The 27,841-nt window shown below is 33.9% G+C and overlaps 1 protein-coding gene across 6 annotated transcripts; it reads right to left on the minus strand.

Annotated features, from left to right (window-relative positions):
- Positions 1–51: 51 nt before the first annotated feature.
- On the minus strand, positions 52–26,246 carry glsa (glutaminase a). 6 transcript variants are annotated; one of them, XM_058762218.1, is made up of 18 exons: positions 25,969–26,246; positions 19,210–19,300; positions 18,918–19,036; positions 15,214–15,343; positions 15,029–15,108; positions 14,729–14,892; positions 12,864–12,922; positions 11,352–11,384; positions 11,216–11,274; positions 10,394–10,460; positions 10,253–10,303; positions 9,203–9,379; positions 8,961–9,092; positions 8,780–8,872; positions 3,740–3,801; positions 3,561–3,637; positions 3,339–3,402; positions 52–2,320 (listed from the first exon to the last, which is right to left on the minus strand). In XM_058762218.1, exons 1-18 carry the CDS (start codon positions 26,124–26,126, stop codon positions 2,167–2,169), a joined length of 1,770 nt encoding a protein of 589 aa, XP_058618201.1. In that variant the 5' UTR covers positions 26,127–26,246; the 3' UTR covers positions 52–2,166. The 6 variants fall into 6 exon arrangements, with proteins under 6 accessions (XP_058618201.1, XP_058618200.1, XP_058618199.1 ...); XM_058762217.1 differs by having other exon boundaries at positions 19,210–19,306; XM_058762216.1 differs by lacking the exon at positions 25,969–26,246 and adding an exon at positions 24,587–24,869.
- Between the last annotated feature and the right edge of the window lie 1,595 nt (positions 26,247–27,841).

The raw sequence follows: 27,841 nt of genomic DNA on the forward strand, positions 1-27,841 counted from the left end.
GCAGAAGAACCAAAGATGACACTGCAACCCAGTTGGATTACTTGTGTTGGTTTTCCGCATAATAATTAATTAAGCATCATGGAAATCAGTTAAAGCAGTTGCTTAAGTATTGAAAAACGTTCCTGTTCAAAAATAGAGGAAGTTCCTGTGTAGTACAATGAACAGGCAGGTAGGAAAACTGTCCTTTTGGTGCTTTAAAATAATTTGGTAACTATTTACAATAAATTTCAATTTGTTAACATTAGTTAGGTAGATGGCTTTCAAACACAGGAAATTCCTGTAGTACATTGAATGGGCAGGTACGAAAATGGTCCTAGTACTTTAAATTAATTTCATGATGCCTAACTTATGTTAATCAATTGAAACTTACTATAAATTATATGGGTATGAAATACAGGACATTTTGGATAACAAAGAACAAACAAGTAATTTTTGTAACAATTTAGAAAAAGTTTAAATTTGTTAACATTAGTTAATTAGATAAGTTTCAAATACAGGGAATTCCTGTAGTACAATGAATGGGCAGGTACGAAAATTTTCCTCTTGGTGTTTTAAAGTAATTTTGTAACACTTTACAATGAGTTTCAATTTGTTAACATTAGTTTTGTAGCTGGCTATCACATACAAGAAATTCCTGTAGTACAATGAAAGTCTGGGTACAAAAATGGTCCTTCTAAGGCTTTAACGTAATTACAGTGACACTTTACAATAAGTTTTGTTTAACATTAAGTATATATGTATCAAATACAAGGAATTCCTGTAGTACAATCAACAGGCAGGTATGATTTGTTTTCCCTCTTCGTGCTTTAAAATAATTGTAAAGTAAGTAACACTTTACAATAAGTTTAAATTTGTTTACATTAGTTAGGTAGATGGCTATCAAATACAGGAAATTCCTGTAGTACATTGAACAGGCAGGTATACAAATGGCCTTCTAGAGTTTTAAAGTAATTCTGATGGCACTTAACTTATGTTAACAAATTTAAACTTATTGTAAATTTATATAGGTATCAAATACAGGAAATTCTTGTAGTATAATGAACATACAGGTGGAAAATGGTCCTTCTAGTGTCTAATTTTGGTGACGCATTACAATAAGTTTCATTCATTGACATTAAGCACATATATATCAAGTACAGGAAATTCCTGTAGTTCATTGAACAGGCTGGTACGAAAAAGTTACCTCTAGTGCTTAAAATTAATTTTGGTAACACTTCACAATAAGTTTCAGTTTGTTAACATTAGGTAGATGTGTATCATGAATTAACAATCAATAATACTGTATATATTGTTAATTTCTACAGATACTACTTTTTAGTTCAATTTTAAATTAATAGTATAAACTATTTTGAACCAGTATATTTCTTAATTGCCTAGATAAATAAATTCTGTTAATTATTAGTATGATACCTAAATTAACTAATGTTAACTGTAATCGTAAAACCAGAAAAAAAAACTTAATGTAAAGTGTTACGTTAATTTAATTAAAAAAGATATTGATAGACAAATAAATATAATACAAATAAAAAATAAATAAAAAAAGTGCAATTATTTGACAATCAAAGAACAGTGTCATTTGGAACATATTCACAACATGATACACAAATAAAAGGCATAAAGAACTACAACTGTTCTTCATGTTGATTTTTAACTAAATTAAGACTAAAGTCGAGGATAAAGAAAAGGGGTAAAATTATAAAAGCAAATAAATCAAAATGACACATCCCTCCCAATCCGACCTTCTCCAGTCAAGCTGCCTTTTCTTAGATATCTTTTCTTAAATATCTGTTTGACATCATTATGCTTCTATGATGGTCCTCAAACCATAAATGCGTGTACATGGACTTTATATTCAATTTTTATATATATATATATATATATATATATATATATATACTTGTATTGAATATATTAAATTTATATTGTATGTTTACGTGGAGATACAGCTAAATAAGATCTTTATGAGGCTACATTCCCCCGAGTGTAAGATGAAACAAAGTTACCATGTTAACGGAGGTTACACATCACACACACACACACGAACACCACAAAACAGGGGCCCAAAGACTTTTTTTTGTGTTTTGTATGTTTTCTTCTCAAATGTGTACCTCGGACACGCAGACTCACTGGGAAAAATCTGGAGTGTTTTAACGTGAAAGATAATCTCTACAGCATCCCGTCCAGGTTCTTCTCGGCCGTCTCCTTGTCGCTGTCGGCAGTGGTCTCCTTGGGGCTGTAGGTGTTGTGATAGTCCTGCAGGATTGTTACGACATCGTGATGGCCGAAATGAATGGCCTCGTCCATGGGAGTGTTACCCCACCTGTACGGGGATCAAACGGCAAGTTTAAAGGAACAGCATTTTTTAAAGTCATTTTTAAAGTTTTATTAAAGTCATTTCTTTGTGTGAAAAATACAAAAATAACTAAAATGGAAGTCAATGGGGTGAGTGTACACAACAGCCATTAAAAATATACATTTATAACATTAAATTAAGCTTCAAAGATTAACTAAAACTTTGTGGTAATTCATATTTTTTAACTTGTAAACAAACAATAAATGCTTTAAAAAATGAATTATTCATTTTTAATAAATAACTATTAAATTGTTAAACTTTTAAAACTTGTTCTAAAAGCATACTGTAATGTATTGCTATAATTTAATAAAAAACAAAACAAATAACAGTTATATTCTAATAGTGCCGTCAAATGAATAATTGCGATTAATCGCATCCAAAATAAGTTTTATTTACATAATATATGTAAATGTACTGTATATTTATTATGTATATATAAATACACAGTATATATTTTGCAAATATTTACTTTTATAAATCTCTATTCTATATTATATATAAATATTTAATATATAAACATAACATTTTTCTTAAATACATAAATGCATGTGTTTGTATTTATATATACATAATAAATATACACAGTATACACACATAAACAAACAACTATATATATTTACTATTATAAACAACAACTTTTATTTTGGATGCGATTAATCGTTTGACAGCACTATACTCTAATAATTATGTTAAAAATAAAAGTAACATCCAAAATAGTATACTATCCACATTCATTTTTTCTATCTGTAATTTCTATAAATATTATTATATTATTGAATGAATTAAATCAATGTTTAATGTTAAATCTATTATTACACATTACTTATTCCTAAAATAAATTCATTAACTAACAATAAACAATACTTTCTCAGCATTAAGCTGTAAAGCATTTTGCAACGATTTGTATCATGAAAAGCGCTATACAAGTAAACTTGACTTGAATTGAATTGAACAACATCTGTGTTGTGGTATTTCATATTTTTACCTGTCTTTGGGCACTGGGTTCACCTTACAAGCTTCTAGAAGAAAACGTACAACCTCAGTGTGACCTGAAACCCACAAAAGCACATATTAGTAAGATTTCCAGTCAGCACAGAGAGAAAATGAGGTCAGGCAGAGGAAACAAACAACATGTCAGCAAGCCTGGGGGTTGAAGAGCATGATATTATCTATAGTTGCAGAGCTTGATGAGTTCCTGGCACTCCACCTTCAGCAGCAGCTACATGAAGGGCCGTCCGAGAGTCGTAATCTCTCTGCTCCATATCCATCGACGAGAGCGCAAACCTGCACAAAGCGCAAACACACGTGAAGTAAGAAACTCCAGATTTAAACTGCACAAATTATGTTCAGTAATGCAAAAAACATGATTTATTGGTGGAGCGGTACCTTCTCAGAGCCGACACATCTCCAGTGTAGGCCGCAAACAGCAGGTTGATAACCGACTTGACCTGGAAGAAAACAGAGGAGTTGTTTGTGGTGCATTAACGACATCACAATCACATCATATCGTTGCGAACTTTGCACAAATCGCTAGAAGATCCCAAAACCTATTGGGTCACATTTGGGCTCTGCAAAAAAAATAAATAAAAAATACAACTTGTGAAACAAAAGGACAGTTAAATGAAACGAAGACATACTTAAACAACAGTTGCAATGTTTTTAAAACTGGGATAAAGAAACCAAATACACACCAAGTTCAATGAAATTTGTGTTTATCAATCATTTATTAAACCACAATGACAAAATAAATAAAAACAAAGTCTACCTAGTTGAAAAGAAGATAATCTTACTGGCACAAACAAATGGTTTTTAAAGGGGTCATTGGATGCCCATTTTACACAAGTTGATATGATTCTTTAGGGTCTTAATGAAAGGTCTGTAACACACAGTCATGGCCAAAATATCAGCACCCTTGGTAAACATGATCAAAGAAGGCTGTGAAAATTAATCTGCATTGTTAATCCGTTTGATCTTTTATTAAAAAAATTCTAAATTCACAAAAATCTAAGCTTTCATTGGACAATAAGAATTTAAAATGGGGGGAAATATCATTATGAAATAAATGCTGCTTTTTAGCAGCAAACACTCAAGATGGGTTTGGTGAACACGGGGATAAAAAGTACCCCATGTGTACAATGAAATATACTGCTGTATTTTTGATGTTGTGGGCCTATATTTCTGCTGGAGGTCCTGGACATCTTGTTTAGACACATGGCATCATGGATTCTATCAAATACCAACAGATAAAAAATCAATAAGTGACTGACTCTGTTAGAAATCTTATAATGGGCCATGTTTGGATCTTCCAACCGTACAGTAATCCAAACACAAACCTCAAAAATAACACAAAAATGGGTCACTGAGCACAAAACCAAGCTTCTGCTGGCCATTCCAGTCCTCTGACCTGAACCCTGTAGAAAATGAGTGAAGTGAACTGAAGAGAAAGGTGAAATTTTTGTGAATTTTTAAAATAAAATATCAAAAGGATTAACAATGCAGATTAATTTTCACAGCCTTTTTTGATCATATTTACCAAGGGTGCCGATATTTTTGGGCATGACTGTACTGTGGTTAAAATTTCTCAATGGTAGGGTAAAAAACACATTCTTTACCCTGTCAAAATCAGCTCTGTTTTCAGCACGCTGTTCTAGTCCATGTTGCTTTAAATGCTTGTGAGCTCTGCTGACTCCGCCCCTCTCTTCCGTGTAGATTCCCTATTCGACCGCTCCAGATACCTTGAGCGTCAGCCATCTCGCATTCACCATAATAATCAATGAATATTCAAAGATAAACAAGCGTATAACTTGCTGCTGTAGACGCACACAGTCAATGCGCTCAAACATTCGCAGACCGTTACAAAAATGGTGGATGACTTATATGCCCATAGAAACAGTCGATAATGAGGCATCTAGGTATATATATATCTATGGAGCATACTACTAAATTTCAGCCGCGAAACTGGCTAACTAGCACATTATTAGGAAAGGCGATTTGCAAAGATTCATAAAAACCCTTATAATCATTTCTTCTGAAGATGAAGCTGGATCACAAATGATTCGCACGAACATAGACGCATTTAGGCAGATCGGGATCGGTGCATTCACTTCAAAATGAAAGTAACATTAATCCTCTGCGTCTTCAGCAGCTCAGATGTCAGGAGTAAATGACAACTGCTATATTCATTATTACACCCAACAACAAAACACCTCAATCGCTTAATAGGAGACATTTTGTCTTCCCCTGCACCGGAGTCGACAAAATGGGACAGCTCTCATCTCATTCAGGGCGGGTCTAAGGTAAAATGGTCCTGTCAATCAACTATCGTGGGAGGGGCCTGTGCAGAACTACCTCATTCTGAGAACTACCTCAGCCTGATTTGAGAAAGGAAAAAACACTGGGTGGATTTTTATCATTATAGGATGGATGTGTACACGCACTTCCAACACACATTTATGTTCAAACAACTTGTAAAGTGAATTTTGCATCCGATGACCCCTTTAAAGAGTTGCGCATATTTCACATTGTCACATTTCATAAAGTCAATGATAATACTGAAAAATAATTAACTAAAACAAAACATAAAACATCAAGTTCAAGTAGTCAGTTTAAATGATAGCAAGTTTAAAACATTAATCAATGGAAAGTAAGTTATAATCCAGTAATATTTAAGCACATTCCTGGATTTCAAGAGGCACAGTTTCAGAAATGATAAATGATTCTTTAAACGGACAGTACAATGAAAAACCTACAGTAAATATTTAATTCAAGTGAAAAATGGGTTACAGATGTAGCTGATTTGAGCACAGGATGAAATGTGGACTGTGAAACCACTAGTCACACAAGCTTTCCTACCTGATCAGTTGATCAGTTGTGCGCTGGTTAACGTTAATCACTTGTTTGGTTTGTAATACAATGTCTTATAAAATATATATATTTTTGTGCAAACAAATGAAATTAAACACTGTGGATGCCAGACTGAACCCAGAGGACTGCAGAATTTATAAAGTTACACAAATTTTGCCTGCTTACACTAAACAGTTCTTTCAAATACATTTACATATTTTTCTTCACTTGAACTCCAATACTGACTGAAATAAGTTAACAGAATATGCACCAAAACATACATTCAACAAACATTTAGACATCACATTGGGTAAAAAAAGGGGGTCAATGAAAAAGAATAATGTAATTATGTAAAAAAAAAAAAAACTGTAATGGTGAAGACCAGTTCTTTATGAAGGTATTTGCTGGTTATGCATCAGTTTTCTTTTTTAGAACTCTGTACGGTTTAAAGGTGTGCTATTTTTGTGGAGCTAGCAGCAACAAACAAAACTTACAAAAGTACTTCTTGTTTCCTGAAACTCAAATCAAATCAAAACTCAATGCTGGTGTGTCTGGCTGGTTCAGACGTTTAGCCTATAAATAATGTACTTATTTTCTCATAGGCCAGATATCTTTTCACATTAATCTAGTATAAGAGAAAGTATTTTAACGGTGGGGGAAAACAGTAAATATATGACCGTCTTATAGCAATTTCTACAGTTTTTAAGAAAAATACAATAAACAAAGAATCACAATATTACTGCATCATTACCCAGATATTGATATCATATTGCATTGTTTGGGCCTTACTGATTCCCTTAATTTTAAAGTAAACAAATTGCATGTGAGGCTTAAAGGTCTTTGGCTTGCTTTATAGTATAAAACCTACACAAACAAAAAATAAAACAAAACAAAAACACAGAAACAACTAAAATGACAAAACAAAACCACCTAAAACAAAATGAAAAAAACAAACAAACAAACAAACCAAAACCAACTCAAACTAAACAAACAAAACAAAACCAAACCAAAACCAACAAAAACAAACAAAACCAGCTAAAATGAAAACAAAAAAACCAAACCAAACCAACTAAAGCAAATCAAAAAACAAAACTAAACCTAAAACAAAAACAAAAAACCAAAACAAAACATAACAACCTCTCTAACCTCTCCCAAAGACTGATTAACCAAAGAAAGTGATTGGATGATGGGCTGACAAAACATGGAAGGAAAGTTGGGTTGCGCTTCGTCTCTTCTAGTTTCTTTCCGCCACGTTTTCCATCCTATAGACTACAGTGGTGGAACTGTCCTCGTCCGTTTCAGAAGGACAGACTTTTTTCCATACTTTGTCTGTGAGCGCTAGTTCCTTCTGAAGGCTCGTATAGTCCAGCGGTTCGAGATTCTGCTGCTGCTGTTGCTGTGGTTCAACCAATACGGACACGGATAAATTATCAGATTAGATTATTTTATCATGGAATTTCCTGCTTGGATTAGTATGGATGGCAGAGAAAGAAGAAAACAAGGAAACAGTGGAAATTTAAGCAAGCCAGTCAATCAGAACAGCGCGTCTCAGGTGTTATTTTCAAGTGAAGAAGCGTAATGGCCATATTTGAATTATATTAGCAGGTGTATGTAAGTCAAGCAGTAAAATATTTAGCATCCTAAATTAAGGCACATGGATGGTAGTAGAGTTTAAAAACAGAGAGTATGCTGGTCCTCCAGCAGAGGGCAGACAATAAAGAGGAAAAGAAATATGCAATTGCAAAGAGAAGTGAAATGTTCAATAATACAGATTAAGATTGCAGAGCAGTTAGCATAATTTGGTTTGTCAGTTCACATTCATTAATACATACGCACACACTCATAATATGTCAAGATCATTAGCATTAGTTGCATCTAGAGGTGGGATATACAGTGGCCCCAAAGAGTAAACGGACATTTAAGCCATGCTTAATGAAAAAAATTAATTGCATTAGATTTAAAAACAAAAAAAACAATAACAAACAGAAACAAACCAAGTGGTATCTGCAAGCTAACATAAGTTTTCTGAGCTATTTTGCAATGACAAATGTGTTTTTTTTTAGAAATGTCTAATAAAATTATATAAAATAAAATAATTAAGTATCATGATAATACACTATGTTATTGTACACTCACTGTTATATATATTCATATTTTTTCCACTTTTATTTATTAAATTTTTTTTACAACCACTATTTTATCTGCTCTTCTACATTTTGATAACTTTCTAGGTGTATAAAACTAAAACTATCACTACTATATAATATACTGTATATATAAATGCAATGCAAGTTAATCCACATAATTATTTATTATTATTAATAAATCATATTAATTTGCTCAATCCATCAATTGCCAGCTGCAAAGCAAGCACTAATAGGAAAACTCGGTTTAGCAAAAGGTGAATTACATATTGATGATGACATACCTTTTTTTTTATCTAACATCTTATTGTCACTATGAATGTACAGTTAATATTTATTTTGTACAGCAATATTTGGAAATTTATGCCGTGTTATTGCCCACCCCTAGTTGCATCAGTTGCATACTGTTTGTGGTTGGAAGGACAGATCTGTCACTCACCCGCTGGTCTCCGCCCTCTCGGCGTGGATCCAATTTCTTCGCAAAGTGGCGTAAATTATCATAGTTGTGGAAATTACAGAGATGGACCAGATCCTAAAAAAAAAAAAAAAAAACTTAAATCAGTGCGAGCGAGAGAGACACGACTGTAACAGATTATTAGCTGATTATATAGATTTAGTACCGTGCAAAATTGGATTCCTCGCACGCTGTTGCCCAGTTTGTCAAGAGGAGGAGACCAACACATAATGCCCATCACATTAGGCACTACCAGCAGGATGCCTCCGGAAACACCTGATTTAGCCGGGAGACCAACCTACAATACAATGCACAATCTGAGTTTGTTGCAAATTGTGAAAATGTTTGTCTTACATTTGAAAGTAAAACCATCAGACATTTCTCCAGGTGTGTATGTGTGAAACTCACATGGAAAGCGAACTGTCCTGAAAAGTCGTACATGCCGCAGGAGTGCATGAGACTCAGAGTGTTTCGTACAGCCTCGGGGTTCAGCACACGCTCACCCGTGATTGGACAGAAGCCGCCGTTCGCCAGGGTAGCTGCCATCACACTGGCACTTTCGCAGGTTACTTCAATGGAGCACAGCTAAACAAAAAAACAAAATACATTAGATCATATATTACTCTTATAAATATTGAAGAAATAGCTCACACAAAAATTTAAATATGCAGAAAATTTACCCTCAGGCCACCTGTGATGTAGATCTTGGATCACGTGCTCACCAATGGATCCTCTGCAGTGAATGGGTGCCGTCAGAATGAGAGTCCAAACAGCTGAAACATCGCAATAATCCACACAACTCCAGTTCATCAATTAAACTCTTTTGAACTGAAAAGTTGCATGTTTGTAACAAACCAATCCATCAAGATGTTTTTATCTTTAAATCATTGCTTCCAGCTAAACTACCAGTGCATAAAATACCAGTACTTCCACCAGTGAAAAAGAAAAATTGTCCTCTCACATCAAAATCCACCAACATAATTATTACAACTGTTTTGGCCTGTAAACAGTGATTGATCTTTGCATATTTCTCTCCTGATTTAGAAGAAACAACTTTTTCACTGGAGTAAGAAATATTATGGATAGAGGACTCACATTTTAGATGGAAGCAATGGTTTGAAGTTAAAAATGTCTTAAGGATGGATTAGTTTGTTACAAACATGCAACTTTATACATCAAAAGATGTTAATTGATGGACTGGAGTTGTGTGGATTACTTTGTGTGATGTTTTATCAGCTGTTTGGACACTCATTCTGACGGCACCCATTCACTTCAGATAATCCATTGATGAGCAAGTGATGTAATGCTACATTTCTCCAAATCTTGTTGATAAAAAATTGTAATAATACATTTCTTAATTGTTGGAAGCCTACGTCTACTGGCAGTTATACACATATTCAACACTCATTTCCAAACTGAAAATCTGTGTATGAAAAAGGCTGTTTAACTTATACTAACCTGGAAGTAAAGGTCCAGGATGGAGATCATATCTGTACCCTCTGGGAAACACTGCAAGTATGGGGAGAAAAATATTACAAAATGATGTTTTTAGTGAATTTTCAATGATACCTAATTGCTCTAAAATGTTTAAACACATACCTTCTTTTCCTTCAAGTAGTAACCGATGGCAAAGTTTCTGTCACCTGACAGTCGCTCTGACTGAAACCTACCGACAACAAGAAAGTACTTAAAGCATGAACTTAAACTTAATTTTCTTAAATTCTTCAATTTTCACAAAGATATTGCTGGTAAATTTCATAAACAAAAGAAATGGCAAGTAACACACTGAATTAAATGTGATTTTAATATTTGTTTTATTCACAACTTTTTAGTTGATTGTGTTTTAATTAGTGCTGCCAAACGATTAATCGCGATTAATCACATCCATTTACATTTACATTTATGCATTTAGCAGACGCTTTTATCCAAAGCGACTTACAGTGCATTCAGGCTATACATTTTTTTTGTATCAGTATGTCCAAAATAAAAGTTTTTGTTTGCATAATATGTGTGTGTGTACTGTGTATATTTATTATGTAGTATATATAAATACACATGCATGTATATATTTCAGAAAAATTGTATGTATTATGTTTATATATTAAATATATTTATTAATAATATAAATTATACGAATATAACTATAGACATGTAAATACATGTAAATATTTTCAAAATATATACTGTATGTGTGTGTATTTATACATGCATAATAAATATACACAGAACACACACATATATTATGCAAACAAAAACTTTTATTTTGTATGCGATTAATCGCGATTAATCGTTTGACAGCACTAGTTTAGTTGAATACTTAACACTACAGTTAAGATATTTTAGATTGTTTACTGTATTTCTATGTTGTTTATTATTGACTGTTTACTTAATTGAGAAATATCTGCAATTAGCATCACTTACGTAGCATTGCTGAAGCCAACATATTCATTTCCTGCCAACTTCTTCATAAAGTTCATCACCTAAAACAAAACACTTAATTAAACACTTAATTAACAGTGAGAATCTAAAAAGAATTATACTGTACTGTTATACTTACATAGTCAAACTTTTCAGCGTTGCTTACACCTTGCTGAAAGTCAAAAACAAACTGCATGAATGCGGTATATCATAGAAATGAAATGTTTTGTAGAGTTACACACAAACTTCTCAATGCATAGCCATTCCAGTTAAAAGAAACTACCAAAATATTTATACATAGACATTATAGACAGAGATTCTATAAATTAGATTGACAGTTGTAGTAAATTAATTTCTCTAGAGGCATTTCAAATGAAGAATGGAAAAAAGGATTCTAGCTCACTAGATTGGAGTAACATCATTGAAAGAAATAAAGGCAAACAGTGTTTGTGTCCAAGTAAGTACTATTATTGCTGTGGAATCACAAATGTAAGTTGTTAAAGGGGGTGTGGAAAAATCAGACAAAACTAAAAGATTAAAAAACAGTAAATTGTCAAGTAATTTGAACTGTGTGTTGTCTATAAGTTTGTTTTAGTAGATTTCTAAAGAAACTCATGTAATGCATTGATTTGAGACTCTTAAATAAGTTTTTTCCACATTGAAGAAATGTTTATTTACGCAAACAAAAAAAGTATTGTATCTTTCTAAATACGTGAATTTTTAAGTTAAAAGTACAAAGCAAAAATTAAAACACAAATAAAGCTTGATTCTGAAGAAATGAAACAGAATTACATTTGATTTTCTGTCAAAGCAATGGATTTGTCAGACTTGCGCTAATGTAGCTTAGCATTAGCTTGGTTTGAAATTTGTTCAATGAGGAAAAACAAATAAATGAAAGGGAAATTACCAACGTCATTGACCTGTTGGAGGGTCAAAATTTCCCACAGTTCCTAATGCTGTAAAATACGCAACAACAATAAAACCACAAAAAGCCTTCACACAGACATCACATATTACCAGCCCAACAGGCCTGAGAAAGATGCGTATCATGCAGAGGATTTACCTTTAACGCCACAAACTGTCATCACAAATTTGTGAATTACAAAAAAAGTTATAAATATATGCTTATACATGTTTGTAATACCATTCATAATAGTGTTACCAGGTAAACAAAGCCCTGCATTTCTAATGTAGGTTTTAGCAAGCATGCTAACTACAGATTGTGGCTTCTGTCTGCTCTCTGAAGAATAAAAACATTTTCAATGTCTTCCTCTCATCTCTCCCAATTTATTTCTAAAGTGTTTATTATTCTATAACACTGATTCTATAACCAAGATCTGACCATCATTTGTTCTCTCTCACATCTGTTTGCTCTTTTCCCCTTATCTTCCCCCATCTCTCTCTTCAATATAATCCTTTCAGCGTGATTATTCATAACCTTAATCTGATGAGAGACGGAAAGTAATCAGATTAAATCCATTCCTCCCTCTGATCTGTTCTCACATCAAACATCCACAAACACATCAAGCTAAACATTCGGCAAGGCACTTTTAGGTTATCAAATTCACTTGAGGAAGCACCGCTAACGCAGTTTTGGGCCCCCACATTTTATTAAACAGTAGAAGAATGTAAAGATGAGAATGTGATTTACCTTGAGGAGGGAGGTGCAAACTATGGCGCCAGCATTTACCATGGGATTGTGAGGTTTATCTGGAAAAACAGATGAATGAATCAATAAATGAAGATGACTTAAGAGTGAATGAAGCTTATTTTTGGGAACGTTAAAAGAATAGTTCACCCAAAAATGAAAATTTGCTGAAAGTTCACACACCCTCAGCCCACCCAAGGTGTAGAAGAATTAGTTTTTAGATTTAGATAAATTTAGCATTAAATCACTTGCTCAGCAATGGACCCATTGCAGTGAATGGGTGCCGTCAGAATGAGAGTCCAAACATCTGATAGAAACATCACAATAATCCACAACACTCCAGTCCATCAATTAAGTTTTTTAAATTCAACCTTTGCGTTTGGTTAAAACAGGAGTCCTCTGTTAATAATTTGGCTTTTTCCAGTGAAAAAGTAATCTAGTCTGAATCAAGAGAGAAATATGCACAAATCAACAGTCCATAAAAACAGTTTACATTTAAAAATGCCTTTATGATGGATTTGTTTCTTACAAACATTAAGATTTTTGCTTCACAAGATGTTAATTGATGGACTGGAGTCATGTGGATTCCTTGTGGATTATTGTGAAGTTTTTATCAGCTGTTTGGACTCTCATTCTGATGGCACCCATTCACTGCAGAGTGTTAATTGGTGAACAAGTGATGTAATGCTACATAGCTCAAAATCTGTTCCAATGATCAAAACAAACTCACATCTTGGGTGGCCTGAGGTTGAGTCATTTTTTAGCAAAATTTTTGCATTATGAAATTATTTTCATGATTCATTTCACCCTAAAATCTCATTATCTCAAGGCATCCAGACAGATTATTTTGAGGTTTTCTGCTATTCTTATTACTCTTATACTGTAATACAATAATTTTTTTTAATTTTATTTTTTAAAAATTACTTTAGTATAAATCCATCATTTCATATAATTTAAATATTATTGTTTTTGTATTACTGTGCGTCAACACCAGACGCAACTTCGCTGACTGTGCTATTCACGCGTAGTTGTACGCTTGAACATTTTGAGTTTACTCGCTTCATTCGCGCGTGAATTAACTTCACAACAGACGCGAATTCGCGTCAAGGAGGGCTTCTGCCAGGCGGCTCCAGTCTCATTACACTACACTGGTCCAATCACAAATAACTATTTTTTACTATACTATTGTGAGTGTATTTGCAATAGGATATAATTAGAATGAATGTACAAATGTTTGCCATGAGTAGCCTATTCTAGTCTTAACATAGAAATAATATTTTTATGTAACAAATAGGCTATAAATTATGATTTACTATGTTGTGCACAAAGTAACACACCAAGCAAGATCCTTTTTATTCCTGTTTCTATAAAAGTACGAAGATGTATCATACAGCTCCGGGTATCCACATACAGCGACGGTGATTTTGTCCTCCATTGTTGTTTCGGATTTCTGCCTCCCTCCTACCTCGTAATCACGTCACTACTAGAGCAAGCTCCTGATTGGTTAACGTGTCAAACACCCGAAATGCTCAATTTGCGCGAATCACGTCATTCACGCGAATCGCGCCGCAGGATGTCTATTCGCATCTTTGCATTGACTTAACATGTAAATCACTCGCACTTAACGCTTCATTCACGTCTGGTGTGAACGCACCTTAGAGTAATGAGAATGAGAATACCTTATAGTAATGAGAATTATAGGTAAAAATGTGCTAAATTGTCTTGAAAATTGTGTGATAATGCAATTTTTAAAAAATGTAATTTCTTTCTTTTGTTTTGGAATTAAATAAAACATCACCAATATTTTCATTCTAGCTATTTCTTCACGTAAAATATGTTTTAGAAACATTCATCTTAGAAATCCTTACCATCTTCGTCAAGAAAGAGTTTGTTGAAACGAAGACCGCTGGGTTCCTTCCCTATAAAGCGGTGCACGTATTCAGTGCCGTGATCATGAACAGCAACTGCGTACTTCAACGGTTTCACACACGACTGCAGACAAAATGGGACTTTCGTGTCACCCGCAGTGTATCTGTAATACGCAAAATGTCAAGTTTAGATTTTCAACAGAGCTTAGCATAAATGTTTGAAAATTGTTCACCAGAAAATATGAAAAATCAAGCAAAATCAAAACAATGTAGCAATTGTACTAAAGAGAGAAATCTCACCGTTGGCCATCCACAGTGCACAGGGCAACGGCCCAGAGATTAGGGCTAAATTTCGCTAACTGAGGAATGTAATCTGCCACCTAATACGATAAAAACATGACAAAGCAAATTCATATGTACATGTGAATTGTTAAAATGTAAAACAATCTGTAAACAAATAGCATCAGAAATTATTATAAGCGTACCTGGCCACCCGACAGTGATTTAGCGCTCTCATAAATTTGATCGACGTGAGAGGTAAATGACTGAAAGTCGGGAATGACAAACTTTTTCCGGAATGCCTGCGTTAGCAACACAATATTGCTTTGCACACACCTGAAGAAAGAGAAAAGTGAAGATCATGATTTATTTTTATTATCATCAGGACATTCATGCAAATTCAAACTGACGTTAATGTTAAAAAAACATTTTAGGAAGATAAAGTGAAAAAGAAGTTAAAACAGAATTATTTGACTATGATAAACTATTTCATGATTTCTTATTAGATTTTTGCTTTCAAGATTAAATACTGAATACAAAATTGTCCTAATTACAATACAACCACAGGTCATTCTACAAAATACTTCAGCAAAAATTAACAATAAAAAGAAAAAAAATCTAACTTACAGTATTGGTGCTGTATGAAGCAGTATTATCTTAGTATGATTGATATTAGTGTTGTCACGGTACCGATACCAGTGAAAATCCACGGTTCTCTGTACCACTTTCGGTACCACATGCTAATTAAAAAATACTATTTTTAATAATAAAGTCAAACAAAAATAAAATGTACAAAAATCAATGCCATTCTTTATACTTATTTAAATTGTGTTTCAAGTTTTTCCGCAAGTAATAAAAGTATGAAAAACAGTAAATAGTAAAGTTTCACCCAAATTTAATTTGTCTTTTAATTAATGAAATTTAAACACATTTTATTTTTTGGTAAATAAAGGGGATTTACCATTAAAATTAAAATATGGAAGAAATATTGTGTGAAAAATAAATATAGTAGTACAGTAGTAATAGTAGGCTATCACATAGATTCTACTAAATAATAGTAATATATTTCTGGCACAATGTCTTTAAGAAACTTTTATTTTGACGGGTTGCCATGAATACCTTTAAATTTCTGTGTGTAGCTATATGATATAACGCTGGTTTTACTCAAATGAAACGGTAAAATGCTCGTGAAGTGACTCTCAGAGCAGTTCTGTAGATGTTGTTTATGTATTTATGTCTTCATTGAGACGGCAGATGCTGAAATCACCGCGAGCGTCACGCGCACTTCAGTGCACGTAGTAAAAAAAACAACAACAAAAAAAACGCGCGTCTCTGCCATTCATTCACTCACACACGCAGAGACTCGCAGAACATGGGGGATTCATATCTGAATCGACTTTTGCGGCTTAATATTTACGGATACTAGTCCATGTCGCGATTTGATTTAATGCCTGGCTCACACTACAGGATTTTTTGCCCGATTTAGCCCCGATTTCCCCCTCCCGAGAATCGGAGGGAAAATCTTGTCGAGTACCTCGATCGGTCCCGATGTTTGGCGCGGATTATCTGGTAATGTGAGGCGTTCACCAATAAAACTTTGCACCTCCTGATCTTCTAGCACACAAATCGGGGCCGCCCCGATCATATCAAACATGTTTGATATTTAGGATTCAAATCGGGGTGATGACGGCTATATGATTACGCAGTGTTGCCAACTAATTTTCAGAGAAAGTTGCTGAAGGAAGGTCAATTTGTTGCTAGAAGTTGCTAAATGACGTTGTGACGTCATTGCGCGATTACGTCATTGCGTAATCACGGCGCAAAATTGTGTCACAACATCAAATCTCAGCAAAAATATATATTTTATATATGTTAATTTTGATTTGTTTGTAAAATAATATGCATAATATAATATTAAAATATAAATAACTGTATTTTAAAAAACATTGAATTATTGAACACTTACACATTTTTGAATGATTACAATTTAAGGTTTTTTTTTTTTTAATAGCTAGTAAACTAGTAATATAACACATTCTCAACAATTATGCTTTAAGCAGTGTATTAGTAGTTAGTATGCTACACTCCAAGAAAAGGCTGTAAAATAGGGCACAATCTACTATGTTAATATGAAAGAATTTTCCGTATTGGTTTTTTTACCTGCATTTTAAATTACGCATTGTGTTTTCGGGTTAAATGGTTACAGTGGATAATGGATAACGTCCTGGAAAATTACTAGTAACCTATATTTTCAATTTTTCTTACAGAATACTAACTGATCAACAATCGCAAGTACAAGCTATAACAAAGTGTATCATAAATGAACAATTATTCAGTTGTTATTATTATTATTATATTGAAGAAATGCAAATAGCAGCTAATTCAATTCACGTGATGTGTGTACTGCTAGGCATCTTTGGTTTTCTTTTTGTGTAATTTGGATGGAAAATGTGTGTCTTTTTATTGTCTGAGTCACTTATCAAAAGTTGCTAAAAGTTGCCAAATAAATTTTTAAAAATTGCTCAATTTGTTGCTAGGTGCTTTTGGAAGAAAAAGTTGCTAGGGTAGTCTGAAAAGTTGCTAAATTTAGCAACAAAATTGCTAAGTTGGCAACACTGTGATTACGTCAGCACTTATAACAGCCAATGCAAGACCGCAAAACAGCTGCTGTACGGCTCCGTTGAATAGTGGAGACAGAGGAAACTGCTTCTTGAAGTTTTGTAGTAACACGATTGTCTGTATAATATGTCGAACAGGTATCACAACTGATAAGGAGAAAGAGAAGCGCTGGGGTGAAATCGCCTCAGTTTTGACATACCGGGTGAGTGAAAGCTGCTAGTATGCTAGCTATTATGTAAACATTGCTGACGAGCTGCTGCATGAGATCACGTGAGGCGCTCCCTCTGGCATGATAACCTTAATAATATCTTGTAGTGTGTGATGCGCCACGAATTTCAAATTTTGTAGTGTGTGCATGTTTAAGATTTGAGGGAAGATAATCTGCAAAGATTCTCCTTATGTGTGTGCTGCAACCAGATTTCATAATCGGTTAGGATTTTAAAAATCCTGTAGTGTGAGCCAGGCATAAGTGTAATGACCTACTTTTGATTAATTCATCCAAACTTTGACAAATTCCGTGACATTCCGTGCTAAACTGTAAATTCCGTTTTTATAACTGGATTCCGAGATTCCGTCCGCGTTTTCTGCATCGCGGAAATCATAGGGCCATACGCGTCAAGAACCGGGTTGACCGGGTACTCGGTACCACCAGTACTTAAAAAAACCTGGTACCGTGACGCTTTTTAGTACCGACTTGGTACCGAAGTACCGGGTCTTTTGACAACACTAATTGATATATAGTTTTTGTTAATATTTTGAATTAGATTTGATTTGTAAATTTTCTATTTTCACTTTGTTTTGTTGTCACCAAGTTTCAATTATTTTACTGTGTATTTTTGTCTTTTTTTATTATTTCTTTTGTGTAGTTGATGTAGTTTTAGTATTTCAACTCAAACTAAACATGTTTTTAGTCAACTGAAATGTTTTTCTTATGGTTTTACAAGGACTAATAATAAACCTGGTATAATGTTATGTTCAGGCCTTAAGCCATTTCTATGTATTTTCTGAGTGAAACTAAATAATTCATATGCTGCAGGACTTTAAAAAAATCAGTGAGTGACCCCTGATTTAATGTGTCCTTGGAAAATGGCTGATATATGAAATCTCATGCTTTAGTAACAGCTATGGGATTTTGCCATCTGAATATTACACTGCAACTTCAGTTTGAAGGTTAAATATGTTAAATGAACACTACAGCCAATATATTCTTATTAAACTAAATACTGCAAGTCGGTTTCCATTTCGATCTTTAAGCAAACAGGGTTAAGTTTAATATGGCCAATATATTTACTTTTTGAAGAGATGTCGATCCAGAGCGCCATCTGATGTGGTCTTCAGGGTGATCTTTAACATCTCCATACACTCCTTAAGACGAGGGTCTCCAGTACGCAGACCTGTGGCTTTCAGCGCCTGAAAGCAACAACATTTAGCCGAAATTTACAACAAATCTTGTGTTTTGTTTAAAACCCAATGAACAACTTAGACACAACAAGGCCTATTTGGTCTATAAACCAAGATATGTGCTATAAGAGATATGGTAGCGATGGCCTTGTTCTCCTTGGCCAGCTGGGGTGTGGTTTTACCGTGGTAAATTTGTGAGCTGGAATTTTCTCCTGGCCTTCTGCAATGGTGTAAAACAGCAGATCTTCCAGGCTGGGCAAAATGCCTGCCTTCCTTCTCCTGTGACGTGAACAGATACACAGAGAATCCAGTAAGCAAACAGAAAACAAAAATAGATGATTTATTCAAGGAAAGTGTTTATCAGTAGCAGGAGAGGTCATACTGAGATTTCATGTCATTTTAGTTTCAGAATTAATCTCATTATGCCAGTCAGTAGGTTTCACAATGATTACAAAGATGTTTTTTTTTTTTTTTTTTTATAAAACCAATTTCATTTGTCAAAAACTCGTTGTAATTTTAAAAAAGGCATTAGGCCCAAAATATATTGTATGCAAGTAACAAGTCGTAATCTCAAAGTCTGCCACTAGGGGTGCCATTGGCATAAACGTTTTTTTTCCCCCTACCATCAGTTTCCTCTATTTTTAAACGGTTAAGGATGATCAAAAATCTGAGGAGAATCTTGCTACGCAAGTCGTGTAGAATTAGTTACATTGATTATTAGCTAGTTATAACGCATCTACATCCGCATATTTCAAGTTTGGGAAAATTGAAGAAAAATGCATTTTACCATTGACTGGCATTGTGAGATAATCTGAAACCCATTCTTCCTCAGAAAAGGTTAGTCTGTTAGAAAAGGTGGTTATTTAACGTAATTCAGGTTTGCAAAATTTAAATATGTTAAGCAGGATCTAATTAAAGCATTTGGGAATAAAACTTCCTACTGCAGATTCAGAAGTTCCAACAATGGATTGCATTCTGGGACAGCTACACAATCCCATATAAGGCTTCGAAAAAGAGCACTGGTTTATATTCTGACCACAAACCATCCAGAAATGAACTGAAGAGTGTTTGGAAGTTATTTAAGTTGGTGGAAAAATATTGTTCTTAAATCCATTGTGGGTTGAAACAATGGTCGCCAAGGCACTGTTATGTCATTTCAGGATGATACATGTGGTTCTAGAACACGGAATGGGAATGTTCTTCAGCGGGGAAAACCAAGCAAAGCATTTTGTAAGAAATAATTGGAAGAAAGACACCAAAGACACCAAATAAAAAGGAACCAGATACTTACACAACAAATGTAAAGCACGTAGACAACCAAATGAGAGAGAGGAAAAAAAAAAAAACAGAAATGAATGAGACATCAAGACATATAAAACACTGGCAAAATAAATAAACATATAGATAAATACACATGAATGCATATGTTCTAAAACAAAGTTTTAAAAACAAACTAACCTTCACTGAATTAAAATAGAGATAATAGGTTAATTAACAACAGATATCATTAATAGCTTTTGGAAATGACACAGAGGAAAAAAAATGTTGGTTGAATTTATGGTTGATAAATTGGCCTTGGCGATTTCAGCCTACAGTCCAGACTAGTGTAGGGGAAAGTTACTTGTAATGCATTGCAATTTTGTGTTACTCCATAAAAAAGTAACTAATATCATTTCTTAGTTACTTTTATTGGAAAGTAAGGCATTACATTACTTTTGTGTTACTTTTGTCACCTGGGCTGGGCTTGCTTATTTGTTTTTAATAACAAAAAAGCCAAAGGTTATGTATATAAGTTGTACATTTAAAAGTAATGTGTTACTTTAATAGTTACTTTAAAAAAAGTAATTGAATTACGTAACTTGTGATGTGTTACCCCCAACACTCCAGACTATTGATAAAACGCTATCAGACACACACTATTGTGTACAAACATAGCCAGCGCTCTGAGGCAGGCTGTCTGACCTGGCAAGGCATTAAACTAGGACACATAACCCCTCCCGTCCCAAACTTACGGAGAGTTAAGCCTTCACTTCCTAGCAAGGTCTCAGTTCTGATCCTCACTAATGCACCACGCCAAACGTACTTTCTGGCACTGCTATTTTTACACACAAACAAACACACTGGAAATAATCCAGTTGATGACACAGCTAAATAAAAACACTGTTTATTTGCTTTAGTGATGAGATGAGAAAAGTTGCTAAAAAACAGGATTAGCTTGATTAGCACCACCACTTGGTTGCTTCTAAAATGTAGCCTATAGGCTAAACACTTTCAGTAAATTTTATACTTTTAAATAATAGTGTGTGTGTGTACCTGTTTTTCTATTCAGGTGGGGACTTAAACCTGAATACACACAGACTCATGGGGACTCGTGTCACGGTGGGGACCTAAATTGAGGTCCCCACGGGTAAACAAGCTAATAAATCACACAGAATGAAGTTTTTTGAAAATCTAAAAATGCTGAAAGTTTCCTGTAAGGGGTAGGTTTAGGTGTAGGGTTGGTGTAGGGCAATAGAATATACGGTCTGTACAGTAGAAAAAGCATTACACCTATGGAGAGTCCCCACAAAGACAGCAAACCAGACATGTGTGTCTGTGTGCGTATGTGTGTGAACACCTGGAAGTGAAATGATTCTGTAACAATATCTTCATTATCTTCTTCCACCTCGATGAGAACTGGTCAAACAACCGGCAAAACAGCTGATATTCACACAGAATCACATGCTTATAGATTCACTGCAACATATTTTGGCCTGCAGCAACTAAAACACCAGAAAATGAACCAGCTGCCACAAACTGAAAAGTACTGTGGTATTACCATGGTTTTCTATTCTAATATCCCACTACACATAAAATAGAACAGCCTGGAAAAATGTGATGTATCCGAAATGACTTTCCATTCACTGTTCGCCGGATTTGTTTGGCACAAACTGGCACAATTTCACTGCAGCAATGCATGTGCAATGCAAGAGATGCCAGCGTGACACACACACACACACACACACACACACAGACTCACGTGTCAGCTGGTGCCGTCATGTCAGATAAACCTCGGATGTCAGCAAATCTGAGGTGATTCATTTTACACTCTCTTTAATGTTCACAGGGTTTGCGTTAAAACATCAAAACCCACTAAACTAAGTAAAATTCACATTTATTTTAGTTAAAAATTACATATATACAATATATTGTTCACATTACCGATCTAAAAAGGCATATTTTTGAATGATCAATTGGGAACCGATATGAAGGCCCGTTAACACAAACGATAAATATAACGATTAAAATAATTATATTAGCATCCACACCAACCAACGATGATGTTCTGTTTATTATAATCGCGCACTGCAGATTTGTTGTCTGCCACTTTCCATGCGCAAGTTGGGTGGATTCTGATTTGCTGTCAAGTTTTTATTGTTCATCAACTAGAAAGAATCCTTCTGTGATTCTAACGATATTGTTTCTCTGTGCCGTTATAGCTATAATTGTGATGTTGACTTCCGTATTCCCATAAAATTACAGTGATTATTAAAACTAGTTTTAGTTATCATTACAGTTTGTCAATGGTGCGAATGGTCCTTCAGAAGATGATTTTTTTTACTCTTTTCTACTATAAAAGTGCAGTGGAATTAGCAGTTTTTTGTTGGTTAACATGGCGAACTCGAACAAGCGAAATCTGCATGGGAAACATTTATGCATTCAGCGAAACTCCCAATTTTGTAGATTTCTTCTGAAATGGCTGGATTTTGTTTGTGATTTTTTGCCGTGCAACAATAAATCTGATAATACTGGATAATATTTCAATGTTTGAGTTTATCTGAAATTTGGGATCCAAAATGTATTGGTAATCAACGTTAAAAAAAACCTCACCCATATAATTCTAGGCTGCTCTGATTGGTAGCTAGAGTGTTCTGGAGATTAAATGTAAACATGGGATTTTTTTGCCCTGTTTATCGTCCACCAGGTGAAAAATCAAAGTCATAACACCAATTTTCTCTGGTGCAAATATATCCGAATAACACCAGCTTTGTCTGGTGTAAAAACGAAGCCATCAAGAGGCCACATACTGGGTAAACTCCCTCAGGACAGAGCACATGTGCCTCAGAAACCTGACACCACAAATTACAGTGTAGAGAATCAGAACGAGGCCCTGCAAACATGCCTGAGAGCATTATATGATGCTTATGAACACAAAAGCGTGATGTGTAGAGAAAGAGATTAAAAAGAATGTCAGGTTCGCAAATGAACTGTTGGTGTGTTCAATCAATGAACCAATCAGCTGGGCTAAAAAAGGAAGGGCTGACTTCACAGAATTAATTCAGCATCTGGCCGAATGTGAGGTTGCCATTGACAACCACCTTATGTCAGTCTCTAATGACTACTAAGGTGTGTTCCAAATCCTAGTGTGCTGACAACACAGGCAACATTTTAGGCACCATATGTGTGATCCTGAAAAGATTGTTCTAAAAATAATCATGCTACCTTCTAAGACACTTGGCCGGAAATGCCGATCGCAGAATGCGCTGCAACAGCTCCGTGGAAAAATCCATACAAGATGCTGGACGACATATATACAGTATAAAATACTAATACTTCATTACAGTACTTTTTAGTTATAAAAAAAGTTTAACCTAACTAAAACACAGCCTACTATTTTACTCAATATTTACATATTCTTAGCTTAGCAACATGCTAACAGCAAACTTTACTAAAATCAATTGTAAATCGTATCTCCTGTGTGCTACTTCGTTATTTGCGTATTATGTTAGCTTAGCAACACGCTAACAGTAAACTCGAAATAAATTGCAAATCATATTTCCTGTGCTACTTTTTTTGAGCATTAATGTTAGCTTAGTAATCTAAGCTAACTATTAAACTTCTACTGAAATCAAGTGTAAATCGTATCTCCTGTGTTCTACTTATTTGCATATAATGACATTAGCTTAGTAACATGCTAACAGCAAACTCATCTGAAATCAATTGCAAATCGTATCTCCTGTGTGCCAATTCGTTATTTTTGTATTATGTTAGCTTAGCAACATGCTAACAGTAAACTCTCTTGAAATCAATTGCAAATCATATTTAGTAAACTAAGTAAACATAGTAAACTAAGCTAACTATTAAAATTCTACACTGAAATCAAGTGTAAATCATATCCCGTGTGCTACCCTCCTTATTTGCGTATTACGATGTTAGCATAGCAACATGCTATTGGCAACATTTGTTTAAATCAGTTGGAAATCGTATGTGCTACTTCTTTATTTGCGTATTATGATGAAAGTTTAGCAACATGCTAACAGCAAACTCAAATCAATTGCAAATTTTATCTCCTGTCACTTGCTTTTTTGAGTATTAATGTTAGTCTAGCAGCACCTTGCTAATAGCAAACGCTCCTGAAATCAACGTGCAAATTCTGCATGCTATTTGCTCATTTCAGTATTAAGCTGTTAGCTTAGCAACACGCTACCAGCAAACTCCACTAAAATCAATTCTCCTGCAATGCTAATTGTATGACAAATAGTTGTTGCCTATGTAGAGTGTTTCAAATTCATCACTCACTGTCTTAGAAGGTGTTGTAAGTAGCAGACAGGGCAGTCCACTACCTTTTGGCTCATACACACTATAAAGAACTTCAACAATGACAACGTTTCCCTAGATGTAAACTTACAGATGTTACAATAAGCTGAGACCTGACCTTCACAAGTCACTGACAGAAAGGTCAATCTGTCTCTCCAAGGACAAACACTCATGCATGCTGAATGAAAGCAGAGCATACTAAAATGACAGCACATGCTACTCTGACACATTCAGTGCATACTCAAAGGTCAACTAGAGAGCAGTAGATTTAGAGGAAACATTTTCAGAGGAAACCCCGGTTTCAACACTTCCGAGCTTTGAATGGCGCCGTTACAGGAAGAGGAAGTGGCTGATCTGGCTGAAGCTAACATGCTTTAAAAGTCAATAACCCCATCTGAACCTGAACGATTTACCCTGTTCCAAAGAGATTCTGAGCCTGATGCAGACTGAGTGATTTTAAAATTGATTAGTGGTTTTTTTTTATTTATTTTTTTTACAGTAAATATAAACCAAGGATGACTACTAATATTACATTATATGTGTGTGTGGTTGTATAATAATTTTAAATAAATAATACATTTTTATAAAAATGTTACAATTAAAATATATATATATATATATTAAAATATCATAATTATAATATTCTAATACATATAATATAATATTCTATACACATAATAATAATAATTAATGATAACAAAATAGAAAAACATTGCTTGAAGTAAACATATCTAAAATTTAATCAAAAATATTGTCAAATATAACATTTCTAAAAGCTGTCAGCTTGGTTTTAGAATTGGACAAGGATTGTAATCATCAGCTGATTTTATTCAGTCTACCAAATAATTTATGCAAATAAAGACTGTTTTAAAAACAGAATACATGTTGATCAATTACTGATTCTTGACATTTGCTCTCCTCTCAAATATTTTGGTCAAATATATCTGAAAGATTCTAGAACATTCCACAAAAATGCTTAAAATGAATCAAAACCCGCCCTAAAAGCCCAACCTTTCCGATTATTCACAGAGGACATCAGAGAGGCCCCTGGGAATTTGGCCCCCATTCATTGTACAAGCTCTTCTCTCTTTGTGCACTCTGTTCTAAACATCTTGACAACCTTATAGTAAATCTAAAAGATCTGAAGCTCTAAATATACAACAAAAACCCTTCACATCTATCATCGTGAACTAGGCCTGGGAATCATTTGTAGGGAATGCGGGTCCCCATAAGAATGAATGAATGAATGGACAAAATCCATCTAATTTTAAAGTGAAACAAAACCTGATATCAATAATAGAGAGGTTCTATCATCCCCTCGCATGGCTCACTGAGGTTTTGAGCTGGTTTTCAGCTCTACTCACTTCTCGTTGGCCGCATCTGTCTGCGTACACAGGGATCGTCTATATGAAGAAGCGCATCCTCCGGCGGCTGCTGTATTATCTGTACTAGTTTTCCAAAGGCGCCTTAGATTGGGTTTGCAAAACTCCTTTAACGCCCACGAGAACCTAAACTGTAACATTTCAAACTCGACAGGCTAAACAGAATGACTTCCGATAATAATGCTAGTAATATTACACTGTAGGTTGTGAGAATATCCGCTTTTTAGACAGTCGTGCCGGTTTCTTCCCTCGTCCCTCGGTGTGTATTCACGCGACAGAATCGAATCCGCCCACTGAAGCGCTGCTCGCACTCTATTGGACGCTGTTACGTCTCAGCGAGCGGTGATTGGCTCAGGCGTGCGTCAATCAGGATTATTGCGCACATCACTTCCCTGCGCTTTGTAGAGGCTGGCTGTGCAGTACACACTACATACTGTGTGTGAGAAAATAATGTCGAACTACAGTATGCGACAATTAACATATCTCGCAGATGATTTTTTTTTTTAACATTAAAGATTTATATAAATTAAATATATATAAAATATATATAAATACAAACTCTATTTTATTACATACACTTAATATAATTTATAATTGTTATATGAATTAATGATTAAATAACAAAAACTTAGTATATACTATTAATATTTGTATTCAAATTTGTGTAATATAATTGTTAAAAATATTAACTATTAATAAATTATATCTTAATAAAATAGAATTTGAATATTTGTAATCCACTTTTTTTAATCTGATCAAATGTGTCAACTATATGCGTGTACATAATTGATAAATATCTAAATTATGAATTATTATGAATTATATTATATATAATCCATGTTTCTAAATAATAATTAAATGTTTAATACTGAATTGTTTTTGGATTACATTGATTTGTAATCCAATTTTTGAGCATACAGTCTGATAAATCAAGATGATAATAATGCTTTATTGTTAAAAATTTTGTTATTATAATTAATAATATTATTATTTCTTATAATAAACATTAATTATATGAAACTCATATATAATATAGACTAATATAATATAGGCTAATATAATATAATATAATATTATGATATAATATAATATAGGCTAATAAAATATAATTTTAATATTTGTAATCCACACTATATGTGTGTAAATAATTGATAAATATCTAAATATGAATTATATTTCTAAATAATAATTAAATGTTTAACATTTAATATTGAACTTGACTTATTTGTAATCCAATTTTTGCAAAAAGTCTGATAAATTCAAGATTATAATAATGCTTATAATAACAACATTTTTAACAATAATTAATAATATTATTATTTCTTATAATAAACATTAATTATAAAACGCATATATAATATGTTGCTAAGCTACCGTAATATGAAAATAAGTATGATGATGGTAATAATAATAAAGTCAATGAACTGATCAAATCAATTGCGTATTACAATGTTAGCTTAGCAACATGCTAACAGCAAACTTTACTGAAATCAATTGTAAATTGTATCTCCTGTGTGCTCCTTCATTATTTGCGTATTATGTTAGCTTAGCAACAGTAAACTCTCTTGAAATATCATACTAACTATTAAAATTCTACTGAAATCAAGTGTAAATCGTATCTCCTGTGTGCTACTTATTTGCATCATCATCTTGATCCATTTGTATTTGATTACAAAAATATAACATCAAGCCGAGCACATCGCATTATTTGCACATAGTGTGCTGTGATTGCATACTGTCCACAGTATACATGGCAAACGTGCAGAAGAGAAGTATGGTAGTATGTTATTTTGAACACATTCATGTAATTCTCTCCCATCATGGGATTTCCTGTATATTTACATACATAATATAT

The sequence above is a fragment of the Onychostoma macrolepis genome, chromosome 22 (genome assembly GCF_012432095.1).
Source record: "Onychostoma macrolepis isolate SWU-2019 chromosome 22, ASM1243209v1, whole genome shotgun sequence".
Taxonomy (NCBI): domain Eukaryota; kingdom Metazoa; phylum Chordata; class Actinopteri; order Cypriniformes; family Cyprinidae; genus Onychostoma; species Onychostoma macrolepis.